Source organism: Stomoxys calcitrans, chromosome 4 (assembly GCF_963082655.1).
Source record: "Stomoxys calcitrans chromosome 4, idStoCalc2.1, whole genome shotgun sequence".
Classification (NCBI taxonomy): Eukaryota; Metazoa; Arthropoda; class Insecta; order Diptera; family Muscidae; genus Stomoxys; species Stomoxys calcitrans.
Window position 1 is genome coordinate 168,948,247 of NC_081555.1, and position 16,519 is coordinate 168,964,765.

The 16,519-nt window shown below is 38.2% G+C and overlaps 1 protein-coding gene across 1 annotated transcript in view; it reads left to right on the forward strand.

Annotated features, from left to right (window-relative positions):
* The window catches only part of LOC106086789 (protein lozenge), an 82,817-nt gene that overhangs the window by 55,393 nt on the left and 10,905 nt on the right, over window positions 1–16,519 (forward strand). Inside the window, exon 4 of the mRNA XM_059367032.1 lies at window positions 2,127–2,420. Within this exon, the coding sequence (XP_059223015.1) occupies window positions 2,127–2,420 (294 nt within the window). The remainder of the gene's footprint in view (window positions 1–2,126; window positions 2,421–16,519) is intronic.

The following is a 16,519-nucleotide window of genomic DNA, read 5'->3' on the forward strand; positions in this document are numbered from 1 at the left end:
TATATTTCCGTTCAGACCAACCTACACAATCTGTGCAAATTTTAAGAAATTCGGTTCAGCCGTTTTTGATTCTAGGGAAAAAACAAAAAATCCGAGTCCCACATAGTCATGATGGGTCTTATGCCCATTTAAAGCCTTTTTGGAGAGAAGGGGGATCCCCTATACTTCGAACTGATTTTGTATGCCAGATTCATAATCTACTCCCGAATATCTATCATTTGAGGCCCAAATTGACATGAACGTCCAATATGTCTGTTTGGGGGAATTTTAGGGTTGGGGCGGCCCGATTGGTACTTAGATCGGAATTTTAATACCACATTCGTATTATATTTTTCAATACCTTTCATTTGATACCCATATTGTCCCGATCGGTCCACTTTTGATTTTGGGTGTTGTTTTTGAGGTAACGGGGGAGGGTCCGACCCCTTCCGAAATCAACAAATTATAAAGCCTATTCCTCTTTACCGACCATATTCGTAATCTACACCCGCATACCTTTCATTTGTGTCCCATATTGTTATGATCGTCCAAAAAAACTATTTTAGGGGGTTTTGGGGTTGTGGCGGCCCCCCAGTTACTTAGACCCAATTTTTAATATGAAACTCGTTCTCTACTCCTGAATACCTTTAATTTGAGTTCCATTTTGTCCCAATAGGTTCATTTTATTTTTGGGTAGTACTTTTGTGGTAAGGGGGAGGGTCCGCCCCCCTCGCGATATCAAAAAGATATATAGCCTATGTTTCCGCAATCTATGAAAATTTCAAGGTAATCGGTTTAGCCGTTTTTGAATCTATAGGAACAAACAAACAAACAATTTTATTATAAGATTTTGTCAAAATTTCATTTTTATAGGAAATTTTGTCAAAATTTCATTTTTATAGGGAATTTTGTCAAAATTTCATTTCTATAGGGAATTTTGTCAAAATTTCATTTCTGTAGTAAAATTTGTCTTGATATCGTTTCTATACGAAATTTTGTCAAAATTCTATTTCTACAGGAAATTTGTTCAAAATTGCATTTCTTTGGGGAATTTTTGTCAAAATTTCGTTTATTTTGGGAAATTTTTGTCAAAATTTTATTTCTCTTGAGAAATTTTGTCAACATTACACTTCTATAGTAAATGTTGTCTAAATTTTGTTTTTTTGATTCCCCTGTTCTTTAATGGAAGATTCATAGCAAATTTAGTAACCTTTAGAAAAAAAATTCACTGCGATAACGTTGGGTAAAGCGTATTAAAAGTGCCAACAAGTCTAGCTCTGTTAGCTGCGCTTGAAAAATCCCCAACTCAAACGGTCTGCATGGCTACATGCTTTCCCAATGCACTGTACCAATCACTGTTGTAGTACATCTTACGCTACCAAAAATAGAAGGGGATGAACAAACCGTCTGTGACGGCATCGGTATGAAAAGCAGCGGTATTGTGTTAAATTTCGAAAAAATGCCATTTTGCGGTTTTTCATAAACAACAACAACAATAACAGCAGCAGCAGCAAAAGCAACGGCATGTAAAGCACTTTATCTACGTAAGGAATACCGAATACCGTTCGTTGAGTTACTACAACGTTTTTTTTTTTTTCTCAGTGAACCCCTTTCAGCTCTTGTTTCTCGTTTCCTTAATGAGAGACAGGCGAGCAAAAGCGAACGAAACGAACAAATGAGGGCAACCGACAGACCTATCAAACAAGCGACGACGACGACGACGACCAAATAACGAGTATTGTTATTGCTTTATTACCTATTTTTCTGTATTTAATAATTTATGCGGCAGCATTTTTAAGTCTTCACTTAAAAAAAACAACAAAACAACAGAAAACAGAGAATGAAGCCTATATGGCAACATACAGCCTTTTTTATAATGATGGCTGTACCTTTGCTTTCTTGTATAGTACTCTGAAGCTCCTAACATAACCTTTCGCCAGCTCCATCCTCTTCATCATACGATCATCATGCTTAGCCAACAGTAGAGAAACATTAACACTTTACGCTCTGCTCTCAGCTCTTCAGTTGATGGGGAGTTGATTACATTGCCCTTACAGATTAATCGGATTCGATAATTATCTTATTTTGTGGTATCTGCTCTAATTTATGATTTTTTTTTTTTGCTTGTCCCACTCTTCATATTTCAGGTCCCCCCGGTCCTACACATTTTCGTGGCTATGCCCTCCCACAACGACCGTATGGTGATGCTGCAACATTTTCAAGTCATTTTCGTGAAATTCATCGTGTAACACGCTCCACAGCGGCCGCAGCAGCAGCCGCTACTGCTGCCTCAGTTTCGAATTCAGCCTCAACACCTACATCGGGCTCCAGCAGTGGGGTCAGTTCCATGCCGCAAATGGGCAGTAGCAATCACTCACCAACCAGCAGTACAATTAACTCCGATTGCCATGGTTATAAACCAAATGCGTCACATTTACAAGGTAAGTGGAAGGAAAATGAAAATAAAGAGATTAGAAGTTTCGGTGGGTGAGAGGGGGGTAATTTTTATTTTACAATTAAAACATTTACAAGATCTTTGTTTTGTTTTGTTTTCATCCAATGTTCATTGTTTTGTGAAAAATGTTTCCATTAGGTTATAATGTTTGATGATTATGTCTCGATCAGATGTGTGGTGTCATTAAAAAATAAACTTGTGGATCAGTTGGATGGTTATTTAGAAAACATGCCGCGCATGCGTGAATGTAGTTAAAAGTTGATTGTAACTTGTAATTAATATCTTAACTTACAATGAACAACTTTAGGTCGATTTTGAAAAAAATTCCTATAGAAACGAAATTTTGACAAAATTTCGTATAGGAACGAAATTTTGACAAAATTTCCTATAGAAACGAAATTTTGACAAAATTTCCTATAGAAATGAAATTTTGACAAAATTTCCTATAGAAAGGAAATTTTGACAAAATTTCCTATAGAAAGGAAATTTTGACAAAATTTCCTATAGAATGGAAATTTTGACAAAGTTTCCTGTAGAAACGAAATTTTGAAAAAATTACCTATAGAAACGAAATTTTGACAAAATTTCCCATAGAAACGAAATTTTGACAAAATTTCATAGAGAAGCGAAATTTTGACAAAATTTCTTAAAGTAATAAAATTTTGACAATATTTCCTATAGAAACGAAATTTTGACAAAGTTTCCTATAGAAACGAAATTTTGACAAAATTTCCTATAGAAACGAAATTTTGACAAAATTTCCTATAGAAACGAAATTTTGACAAAATTTCCTATAGAAACGAAATTTTGACAAAATTTCCTAAAGAAACGAAATTTTGACAAAATTTCCTGAAAAAAAGAAATTTTGACAAAATTTCCTATAGAAACGAAATTTGGACAAAAATTTCCTATAGAAACGAAATTTGGACAAAAATTTCCTATAGAAACGAAATTTTGACAAAAATTCCTAAAGAAAGGAAATTTTGACAAAATTTGCTATAGAAAGGAAATTTTGACAAAATTTCCTATAGAAAGGAAATTTTGACAAAATTTCCTATAGAAACGAAATTTTGACAAAATTTCCTATAGAAACGAAATTTTGACAAATTTTCCTATAGAAACGAACTTTTGATAAAAATTTCCTATAGAATCGAAATTTTGGCAAAAATTTCCTATAGAAACGAAATTTTGATAAAATTTCCTAAAGAAACGAAATTTTGACAAAATTTCCTATACAAACGAAATTTGGACAAAAATTTCTAACGAAATTTTGACAAAATTTCCTATAGAAACGAAATTTGGACAAAAATTTCTAACGAAATTTTGACAAAATTTCCTATAGAAACGAAATTTTGACAAAATTTGCTATAGAAACGAAATTTTGACAAAATTTCTAGAGAAACGAAATTTTTACAAAATTTTCTAACGAAATTTTTTATATATATAATTTCTAACGAATCGTTGTATATTTTGTTATATAGAAACGAAATTTTGACAAAATTTCCTATAGAAAGGAAATTTTGACAAAATTTCTTATAAAAACGAAATTTTGACAAAATTTCCTATAGAAACGAAATTTTGACAAAATTACCTATAGAAACGAAATTTTGACAGAATTTCCTACAGAGACGAAAATTTGACAAAATTTGCTATAGAAACGAAATTTTGACAATCTTTCCTATAGAAACGAAATTTTGACAAAATTTCCTAAAGAAACGAAATTTTGACAAAATTTCCTAAAGAAACGAAATTTTGACAAAATTTCCTATAGAAACGAAATTTTGACAAAATCTCCTATAGAAACGAAATTTTTGACAAAATTTCCTAATGCAATGAAATTTTGACAAAATTTCCTATAGAAACGAAATTTTGACAAAATTTCCTATAGAAACGAAATTTTGACACAATTTCCTATAGAAACGAAATTTTGACACAATTTCCTATAGAAACGAAATTTTGACAAAAATTCCTATAGAAACGAAACGCCCTCTAGAGGCTCAATATGGCAAGACCCCAGATCGGTATATATAGCAGCCATATCAAGTTATGGACCGATTTAAACCGTACTTGGCACAGTTGTTGGAAGTCTTAACCGAACACTACATTCATAATTTCAGCCGAATCTGACAAAAATTGCGGCCTATAAAGGCTCAGGAAGTCAAATCGGGAGATCGATTTATATGGGAGCTATATCAGGTTATAGGCCGATTTTAACCGTACTATGTGCAAAATTTCAGCCAATTCGGATGAAAATAGAGGCTTCCAGGGGCTCAAGAAGTCAAATCGGGAGATCGGTTTATATGGGAGCTATATCAGGTTCTTGACCGATTTTAACCGTACTTGTCACAGTTGTTGGAAGTCATAACAGAACACTACATCCAAAATTTCAGTCAAATCAGACAAAAATTGCGGCTTCCAGGGGCTTAGGAAGTCAAATCGGGAGATCGGTTTATATGGGAGCTATACCAGGTTAGAGGCCAATTTTAATCCTACTTGGCACAGTTGTTGCAAGTCATTACATAACACTATGTGCAAAATTTCGGTTTTCGGGAGATCGGTTTATATGGGAGCTATATCCAAATCTGAACCGATATGGCCCATTTGCAATCCCCAACGACCTACATCGCTATTAATTATCTGTGCAAAATTTCAAGCGGCTTGCTTTACGCATTCGACCGCTATCGTGATTTCGACGGACGGTCGGACATGGCTAAATCTACTCAGGATGTCTAGACGAATTTCGTGGTGTTACAAACGGAATAATTATATTGGTATACCCCCATCTTATGGTGCAGGGTATAGAAATTTGGTATCCAAATTTTGGGTGGGGTGCCTAGGCCCCCCTAGGGCCTAGGCACCCCACTAACCCCTCCCCCCCCCCCCCCCAAACCCACCAAATATATATACAAACCAATCACGACAATATGGGACTCAAATGAAAGGTATTTATGAGTAGAAAACTTATACGATATCCAATTTGAGGATCAAGTTCTAGGGGACCACGCTCGGCCCCAAAACACCCCTAAATCGGACATATATATCGACCATGACAATATGGGGCTCAAATAAAAGGTATTTGAGAGTAGAATACGAATCTGATATTCAAATTTGGAACCAAGGGTTTGGGGAGCCGCCCCTCCATCACAAAACCCCTCACAGAGGACAAATTTACCGACCACAGCAATATGGGGTTCAAATAAAAGGTCTTTGGAAGTAGAGCGCGAACATGATATCAACATTCGGGAAAAAGTGTCTATGGGGCAACCCCACCCCCATATAACCCCAAATAGTACTATTTGCTGACCATTGCAATAGGGGACTCAAATAAAAGGTATTTTAGAGTAGAACACGAATCGGATATATATTTTTATGGCCAAGTCACTCAGGGGCGGCGCCAACCCCCAAACCCACACCAAAAACATTTTTTATAACATTTTCTCTGAATATTAAACAAGAAAAGTTATTAACATATGAATCACAGAATAAGTGGCGCCTGAAACACAAACATTGCGCTTTAATGATTCACAAAAATAAGACAATATGATAATTTTGTAGACTTATAACAGTGATAATAAATATGCTAATTAATTAAGTTAAGAAAAGAAATGAAGGGACGTGAAAACCTGCCCAAAATAAGCAGGCTTTGCTCGTGGCAAGCATGAAATAATCCAAGCTATTTGAGTTGATGCCATGAGATAAAGTTAAAAAAACCAGCTTAAATTCTATATACCGGAAATGCCAAACTCTATACGATTAACTACTACAATTTCGAAAATAAAAACAAACATCAAAGGAGTTTCTTTGCAGAAAAATTGTCTTAAACTGACAGTTTTTCAAAAAAAAAAAAATTGCACTTGCAAAATTCTCTCCCAGAAGCCTTTTCTTAACACATGTGACTCTGTGTGAGTGTGGTCTGATGTGGCATTTGCAACAGACATTTAAATGGGTCACTTTCATACAAAATATGGTAGGAAATTATTTTTAAGGATTTTATTTTGTTTCATCATAAAAATCTGTTTTTTTATGTAGGAAAAATGTTATCGAAAAGTTTAAAAACTCAGCAAAAAAAAAAGGTAGATATTGTCTTGTTTTGGTTTCATTTGGCTGGTGAAAATAACAGCAGGAAAAGCCGCAAATCAATCGAGTTGTGGTTTTCACTGGCCCAACAGACTGGCAGCCTAAACACCAGCAGCAGCAGCAGCTGTTGGAATGGCAGACAGAAGGCGATTTTTATATGGCTGTCCTTCTTTTGTTTTTGCATTAAGAGAAAAAAAATCTTTAAATTTGTACTCGTTTTTAAGACCAAAAACAATTGCGTTCAATTTATGTGGCAATATTAAAGCGATAACCAATAAGAGGCAGCAAGAGTTGGGTAAGGGAAGTGTGGGTAAAATTTATGCAACAAAATGCTATGTCCAAAATATGTACAGCGTAAATTGTTTGCATTTAAGTCCAATCGAAGGACCATTCACAGTGCAAACAAGTAAGAGCGAGCCAAGTTCGGCCGAACCGAATCTTATGTACGCTCCACCATGCATACCATTTGTCGAGTTCTTTGCATGGTATCTCTTTTTGGGCAAACAAAGAATAATGAATAAGAACTGTTATGGTATTGGAGCTATAACAAGTTATAGTCCGATTCGGACCATAAATGAATTGTATGCCGAACATTGTAGAAGTCATTGTGTAATATTTCAGTCCTTGTAGGGGCTCAAGAAGCAAAATCGGGAGATCGGTATATATGGGAGCTGTATCAAGCTATAGATCGATTCAGACTATATGTATGTTGAAGGTCATAGGAGAAGCCGTTCAGCCAAATTGGATAATGACTGCGCCCTCTAGAGGTTCAAGAAGTCAAGATCGCAGATCGGTTTATATGGCAGTTATACCGGGTTATGAGCTGATTTCAACCATATTTGGCACAGTTGTTGAAAGTCATAACAAAACACCTCATGCAAAATTACAGCCAAATCGGATAAGAATTGCGCCCTCTAGAGGCTCAAGAAATCAAGATCCCAGATCGGTTTATATGGCAGCTACACCAAGCTATAAACCGTTTTGCGCCATACTAAGCACAGTTCTTGAAAGACATAACAAAAAACGTCATGCAAAATTACAGCCAAATCGGATAAGAATTGCGCCCTCTAGAGGCTCAAAAAGTCAAGATCCAAGATCGGTTTACATGGCAGCTATACCTGGATACGAACCGATTTGAACCAAACTTAGCACTGTTGTTGGAAATGACAGCAAAACACCATGTGCAAAATTACAGCCAATTTTATCGGATAAAAATTGCGCCCTCTAGCGGCTCAAGTAGTCAAGACTCAAGACCGGTTTATATGGCAGCTATATCAAAACATGGACCGATTAAAACCATACTAATCGTGGTTATTGGAATTGCTATCAGAACACTACGTGCAAAATTTCAGTTAAATCGGACGAGAATTGCGCCATCTAGAGGCTCAAGAATTCAAGATCCAAGATCGGTTTATATGGCAGCTATACCAGGCTATAAACCGATTTGAACCATACTTAGCCCTGTTGTTGGAAGTGATACCAAAACACTACGTGCAAAATTACAGCCAAATCGTATAAGAATTGCGCCCTCTAGCGGCTCAAGAAGTCCAGATTCCAGATCGGTTTATATGGCAGCTATACCAGGCTATGAACCGATTTGAACCATTCTTAGCTCAGTTGTTGGAAGTGATACCAAGACACCACGTGCAGAATTTCAGTCAAAGCGGACGAGAATTGCGCTCTCAAGAGGGTCAAGAAGTCAAGACCCAAGATCGGTTTATATGGCACCTATATCAAAACATGGACCGATTTGGCCCATTTACAATCCCAACCGACCTACACAAAAAAAAAGTATTTGTGCAAAATTTCAAGTGCCTAGCTTTACTCCTCCGAAAGTTAGCGTGCTTTCGACAGACAGACGGACGGCCACCGTAGCGCAGAGGTTAGCATGTCCGCCTATGACGCTGAACGCCTGGGTTCGAGTCCTGGCGATACCATCAGAAATTCAGCGGTGGTTTTCCCCTCCTAATGCTGGCAATATTTGTGAGGTACTATGCCATGTAAAACTTCTCTCCAAAGAAGTGTCGCACTGCGGCACGCCGTTCGGACTCGGCTATAAAAAGGAGGGCCATTATCATTGAGCTTAAATTTGAATCGGACTGCACTCAATGATATGTGAAAAGTTTGCCCCTGTTCCTTAGTGGAATGTTCATGGGCAAAATTTGCAATTTTTACGGACGGACGGAAGAACAGACGGACGGACGGACGGACGAACATGGCTAGATCGACTTAAAATGTCATGACGATCAAGATTACATATGCCTTATGGACTCTTAGACGCATATTTCGAGATATTACAAACAGAATGACGAAATTAGTACACCCCCATGCTATGGTGGGGGGTATAAAAAAGGAGTTCACAAACTACAAGAGTCCATCAGTATACCCTGGACCCTATAGAGCTAGAATGTATTTAGGTATCTTGTGTTAACCACAGCTTTATCTATTCCAAATTTCGTAAATTTCACTATGCTATGGTGGAGGGTATAAAATAGGAGTTCACAAACTATAAGAGTCCATCAGTACACCCTGGACCCTATAGAGCTAGAATTTATTGTGGTAACCACAGCTTTTTCTATTCCAAATTTCGTAAATTTCACTTTCCGCTCTGACATAGCAGAATTTTTCCCCCTGCAACTATCAGATGTATTACTGCCTGCTTTTTTGTTTCATCCCTCTGCCCCAATTATTTACAATAACTTTCCCTGTGACCCTTTGTCCATCTAAGTGATTTAGATGGACACTCATATTCCATTCCATGTCCTTCCATATTCACTATTGCATACCAACCTGTCCCACCTTACCTCCTACTTCAAACAAATCCTCAATGTACAAAACAAAAGACAAGAAGTAAAATTCTCTGAGACAATTTCCAGTCAAAAGAACAAAGTAATAGGCCATTAACATGTCAATGTTTTATAGCTTCCCAAAAATTAAATGTTTCGCAAATGTTCTTGAAACCTCAGAAGCCACACGCACCCATCACAACAACATTAAATTGTTCGAAAGAAATGCATTTCCGCAAAGTGAAATTTTGTTAAATCTTCGATGAACAGTTAACATTCGAAATTCCCAACATCCACTTGTTGGCCAACAACAAACGGAAATAATGTTCCAAATGAATTGATTTGGCACAACCGAGAGAAAGACCAGATTCTTCTTTGCATGTTTCCCATACACTCTGCATTTAATTGAGTGCATATTCAAATGGTTCTCAACGATGACCACTGTTCGAGTGCATAGGATAATGGTGTTTGATAGCCAAAATCTCTGCTCAAGATGTGTACTTCATATCATATTTTTATCATGGCCCGATATGATGGGCCACACCACAGAACCCACTACCAACCGCAGTCGAGCAGGCACTAGTAACGCCAACACATCGTCAGGGGCATGCATCAACATCTTCATGGCCATCAGGAGGCACTTCGAAACCAAAAACCGCAGCCAACTTCCGTTCATAGCCTGCGCGTGCAGCACACTAACGCACATTGCCCCATGGTCGACGGCAACACCACCATTAACGTCCCCACTGACACACAATCATAGCCTGGTCATTTTATCAACATCATCTACTCATACTCATGCAAAAACAAACTCCATGCTTATGTAGCAGTGCTAAAAGGAGCTCACATTCACATATACACTACTCATTTGTGTATGCTGGAAACTTTTACATCCTTCTATTAAAAAAAATGAGCATAATAATTGTGAGAACTCTTGAGGTTTCCCAGCGAGATGTTGTTTCTGTTTTTCTTCTTACATTTTCATCATTATTTTGCATTTTGTTTGCAAGCTGGAATTACTGCTGCCAGTAAGTTTTGTGGCCACTTTTATGTTGAATGAGGAATAGGAAAAGAAAAATCATTTCAATTTGGGTGCCAGCGAGAAAGGTGTTTGTCGATGAAGATGCCCAAGATAATGATGATGTAAGAAGGAAGGTGTTAAATTGTTAATATCCGGTATTGGACAATCAGAGATGCCAAACAAAATTATCTTCCGTTGATTGGCCAATTGCCAATTGTGGCTTAAAGTGGGAAATCAATTAACATTGTTGTACCGACAATATTTGGAAAAAACAGTCAATAAATCTTTAAAATTTATAGAAAACTAGCCGAACCTAGCCCGCCCCGCAGCTCCTTCTTTAACTCTCTCTCGCTCTAAATGCGGATACCGAATTCGTGCCATTGTAGCGTATGACGCTGAACGCTTTCGAATCCTGGCGAGAACATCAGACAAGGCGGTGTTTATCCCCTCTTAATGCTGGCGACATTTACGAGGTACAATGCCATGCAGGGTCATTTAAAATATGTTCCCCAAAGAGGTGTCGCACTGCGGAACGCCGTTCGGACTCGGCTATAAAAAAGGTCCCTTATTATTGAGTTTAAACTTGAATCGAAAAGCACTCATTGGTGTGTGAGAATTTGCCACCTTCTCGATTCCTGGTGGTAATGTTCTTCCTTAGGGCAATGTTCTCATTGGGAGAGGGATGGCACCTCAGACATTTCGACTCAAATATGGATATGAAATTCGTGCTGCACTTCCCAATCCCTTTAATTTGAGCCCCATACTGCCATGGCCGGTAAATATGAACAGTTTGGTGGGTGTTTTGGGGCTGGGGCGGCCACCGGAATTTTGCACTGAAAATACATATCAAATTCGTTCTTTATTCCCAACGGAAATGAAGTTCAGTTTTGGGGGTGCTTTAGGGCGTACCCCAAAATACTTGGCTCCTAAATTGGATATCAAATTCGTTTTCTACTCTCACATACCATTCATTTGAGTACCATTTTGTCATAATGGGTAAAAAAAACCCATTTGACGAATGTTTAGGAGTAAAAGCGACACCTAGACTTGAACGAAAATTTTAATGTCATATTCGTAATCTACTCCCTAAAACCTTTCGTTTGAGTCCCATATTGACATGAACTTCGCATATATCTGTTTAGAGAAGTTTTGGAGTTGGGGGGGTGTGTGTGTGTGTGCTGGGTATTTGGACCAAAATTTCTATACCATTTTCTGGTCTCCAATACCTTTCATTTGAGACCCTTATTGTGCCCATCGGACCACTTTTGGATATGGGTGACGTTTTTGGGGTAAGGGGGAGGGTCCGCCTCCACCCGATATCTAAAAATTATATACCCTACTAGCTGACCCGGGCCCGCTCCGCTGCGCCTTCTTTTACTTTATTTGGAACAAAAGTTTCCTTGCAATATTTATTTTCGATAATTAAAGAGCTTTTAGTGCAATATCATGCTACGAAAATAGTATATCGCTCGACTAACAGTTTAATAATATAAGTGCCTTTATCTGAATCCCACTTGATCTTCATTGTTCTACGAATTTAAGTTTGGATGTAAGGTGTACTCCATTCTTAAAATACTTCATTTCAGCCCGATATTCTCATGATGTCTGATTTAGTGGTGTTTTCGGGGGAGAGGTGGTCCCCTAGATACTTGGCCCTAAAAATATATCAGCATAAAAAATTGCTGTTTGTGGGGTAATTTGGGAAAGGGGTAGACCCCCAGAAAATTGGTCCCGAAAATGGGTATCAATTCTTGCTCTACCCCCCAATACCTTTCATTTAAGCCCCATATTGTCATGGTCAGTAAATATGCCCGATTTAGGGGTGTTTTGGGGAGTGGGGTGGTCCCCCAAACACTAAGCCCGGAAAATATATCAGCAACGTGATCTATTCTCATATACCTATATATCATTTATTTGAACCCCATATTGCCATTGCCCTCAAAATTGGATATTAAATCCGTTTTCTAATCTCATTTAAACTCCTTTGTGTTGTGGGGGTGGGGTGGTGTTGTGGGGGTGGGGTGGTGTTGTGGGGGTGGGGTGGCCCCATATGCACTTTTCCCAAATATTGATATCAGATTCGTATTCTACTCGCAAATACCTTTCATTTGAGTCCCATATTGCCATGGTCGGTAAATATGTCCGATTTAGGGGTGTTTTGGGGCTGGGGGTGGTCCCCCTAGCACTTGGTCCCACAATTGGATATCAGATACGCTTTCTTATCCTAAATACCTTTCATTTGAGTCCCATATTGTCGTGATTGGTCTAATTATACGTTTGGTAGGTTTTAGGTAGGGGCAGCACCCCTAGGTACCCCATCCGGAACTTGGATATCAAAATTTTTATTTTTAGGGTACTATATGAGAGCACACAAAATTTCGCTTAAATCGCACCACCCATCTCCGAGATCTGGCCTTTCTGAAAATTAGGGTAAGGGGGAGGGAACGCCCCCCTCCTTCAGATATCAAAAAAATGTAGTACCCTATTTTTACCACGGGGTCATTATGCACCATCTGTGAAAATTTCAAGAAAATCGGTTCAGTCGTTACTGATTCTATAAGGAACACACAAACATACAAACAAACACAAATTGATTTCTATACCCACCACCGAAGGATGGGGGTATAGTCATTTTGTCATTCCGTTTCCAACACATCGAAATATCTATTTCTGACCCTATAAAGTATATATATTCTTGATCAGCGTAAAAATCTAAGACGATATAGACATGTCCGTCCGTCTGTACGTCTGTCTGTTGCAATCACGCTACAGTCTTCAAAAATAGAGATATTGAGCTGAAACTTTGCACAGATTCTTTTTTTTTATCTATAAGCAGGTTAAGTTCGAAGATGGGCTAAATCGGACTATTTCTTGATATAGCCCCCATATAGACCGATCCGCCGATTTAGGGTCTTAGGCCAATAAAAGCCACATTTATTATCCGATTTTGCTGAAATTTGGGACAGCGAGTTGTGTTAGGCCCATCGACATTCTTCGTCAATTTGGCCCAGATCGGTTCAGATTTAGATATAGCTGCCATATAGACCGATCCTCCGATTTAGGGTCTTAGGCCCATTAAAGCCACATTTATTATCCGATTTTGCTGAAATTTGGGACAGCGATTTGTGTTAGGCCCTCCGACATTATTCGTCAATTTGGCTCAGATCGATCCAGATTTGGATATAGCTGCCATATAGACCGATCTTCCGATTTAGGGTCTTAGGCCCATAAAAGCCACATTTATTATTCGATTTTGCTGAAATTTGGGACAGAGAGTTGTGTTAGGCCCTCCGATATCCTTCGTCAATTTGGCCCAGATCGGTTCAGATTTGGATATAGCTGCCATATAGACCGATCCTCCGATTTAGGGTCTTAGGCCCATAAAAGCCACATTTATTATTCGATTTTGCTGAAATTTGGGACAGCGATTTGTGTTAGGCCCATCGACATTCTTCGTCAATTTGGCCCATATCGGTTCAGATTTAGATATAGCTGCCATATAGACCGATCCTCCGGTTTAGTGCCTTAGGCCCATAAAAGCCACATTTATTATTCGATTTTGCTGAAATTTGGGACAGCGAGTTGTGTTAGGCCCTCCGATATTCTTCGTCAATTTGGCCCAGATCGGTTCAGATTTGGATATAGCTGCCATATAGACCGATCCTCCGATTTCGGGTCTTAGGGCCATAAAAGCCACATTTATTATTCGATTTTGCTGAAATTTGGGACAGCGAGTTGTGTTAGGCCCATCGACATTCTTCGTCAATTTGGCCCAGATCGGTTCAGATTTAGATATAGCTGCCATATAGACCGATCCTCCGATTTAGAGTCTTAGGCTAATAAAAGCCACATTTATTATCCGATTTTGCTGAAATTTGGGACGGTGAGTTGTGTTAGGCCCTTCGACATTCTTCGTCAATTTGGCCTAGATCGGTCCACATTTGGATATAGCTGCCATATAGACCGATCCTCCGATTTAGGGTCTTAGGCCAATAAAAGCCACATTTATTATCCGATTTTGCTGAAATTTGAGACAGTGAGTTGTGTTGGGCCCTTCGATCTTCTTCGTCAATTTGGCTCTATTTTATTAATAATGTTTAAAGTTTAATTCCTATATGGAAACCATTGAATAATAAAATTAAAAAATTCTCCCACTGAGAATATGTCATGAACATTAAAAGCCATGCTGTATAAAATAGACTTAATTAAAAAATAATTTGACATAAACGACTGTTACACTAACAAAAAGTATTGCCATACTTGTGAGTGTGTGAAAGGATAGATGAGCGGATAACATAATCAACACATATGCTATATGAGCCATCTGTAAGAACAACATGCCCCGAATAGAAGTCCTGCTGAGCTGAAATATGTCAATAAAGTCATAACAACAAAGAAGAAAAGGGTTAACAAGAATTTAAAAATTCTTGTTTTCCGCTGAGTTCTTAGAAAGTGACTGGTAAAAAATTCTCCTCCAATGAAATTCCTTTGCCATAATAACTTGAAGGTAACATTTTTGATTAATTATAATTTGAATTGAAGATAGGAACGCATATTTTACTTTCGTCTTAAAGGAATATTATTAATATTCCAGATAATAATTAATTAAATTATGTTTCCAAGAAACCCCAGTCCCCACAAGAAAATCCTTCCAAGCAGTAGCACCCTTTAATCGCCAACTTTGACTACGTTATGTTGGCACGTTTTGCTTAATATCAGGTCACGATTTTACTGACAACTCTATTAGCAGGTTATTAACAGAAAATTATGGCAATGACACTGCCAGCAAAAGTGGTGGTGGTGGTGCTGGTGGTGATAGGGTAGAAACAACAAAACGCCAATATGCCAAACAAACATGCCTTTGTATCCTTTTGGCGGCCCGCTAAATGCTTTCTCCCTCTCTCTCACTCTTTCATTCTTTTGTCCCGCATAAATGACTGTAATTTCATGCAATAATCACAGTGCCAAGGAGTTGAGTTGAGTTGAGTTGAGCAATGCAAACTAACATTTATCACATTTTGATATTTCAATTAGTACGGAGAGGTGAAGGAGGATAATTTTGATATGGATATTTTACCTGTCGTTTTCCTTACCCATACGCAGCAAACATAGCCAGTATGCTGTTGCGAGCCCCGCCAAACATTCTGGCTCTTGTCTGAGCACATTTAACCCTCTTTTAGTGGGCACACACTAAGAAATTACCTTTAAATTGGCTATCATGAATGTAGGTATAGATACACTTGTGTGTTGGTTTATAGTCTTTTGCCGCCAAAGTAGACATTGTCTGGGTAATCGGTAGAGGTGAACAGTGGTTAGATAATAAAAAAAAAATTGGATTGTATTTTAGGAAAAATTGGCTTTAAAATCTTTCAAGAAGAAGAATCTGTCCAAGAAGTCAAATCGGGAGATTGGTTTATATGAAAGCTATATCAGGTTATAGACCGATTTGGAGCGTACTTGGCACAGTTGTTGAAAGTCATAATAGAACACCACATGCAAAATTTGAGCCAAATCGGACAAAAATTGCAGCTTGTAAGGACTCAAGAAGTCAAATCGGGAGATCGGTTTATATGGGAGCTATATCAGGTTATAGACCGATTTGAACCGTACTTGGCACAGTTACTGGAAGTCATAACAGAACACCACATGCAAAATTTGAGCCAAATCGGACAAAAATTGCAGCTTGTAAGGACTCAAGAAGTCAAATCGGGAGATCGGTTTATATGGGAGCTATATCAGGTTATAGACCGATTTGAACCGTATTTGGCACAATTGTTGAAAGTCATAACAGAACACTACATGCTGAATTTCAGCTAAATAGGACAAAAATTCCGGCTTGAAAGGACTCAAGAAGTCAAATCGGGAGATCGGTTTATAAGGGAGCTATATCAGGTTATAGACCGATTCGGGCCGTATTTGGCACAGTTGTTAAAAGTCATAACAGAACACCACATGCAAAATTTCAACCATAACGGACAAAAATTGCGGCTTGTAAGGGCTCAAGAAGTCAAATCGGGAGATCGGTTTATATGGGAGCTATATTAGATTATGGACCTATTTGGACCGTACTTGGCACAGTAGTTGAAAGTCATAACAGAACACCACATGCAAAATTTCAGCCAAATTGGACAAAAATTGCGGCTTGTAAGGACTCAAGAAGTCAAATCGGGAGATCGGTTTATATGGGAGCTATATCAGGTT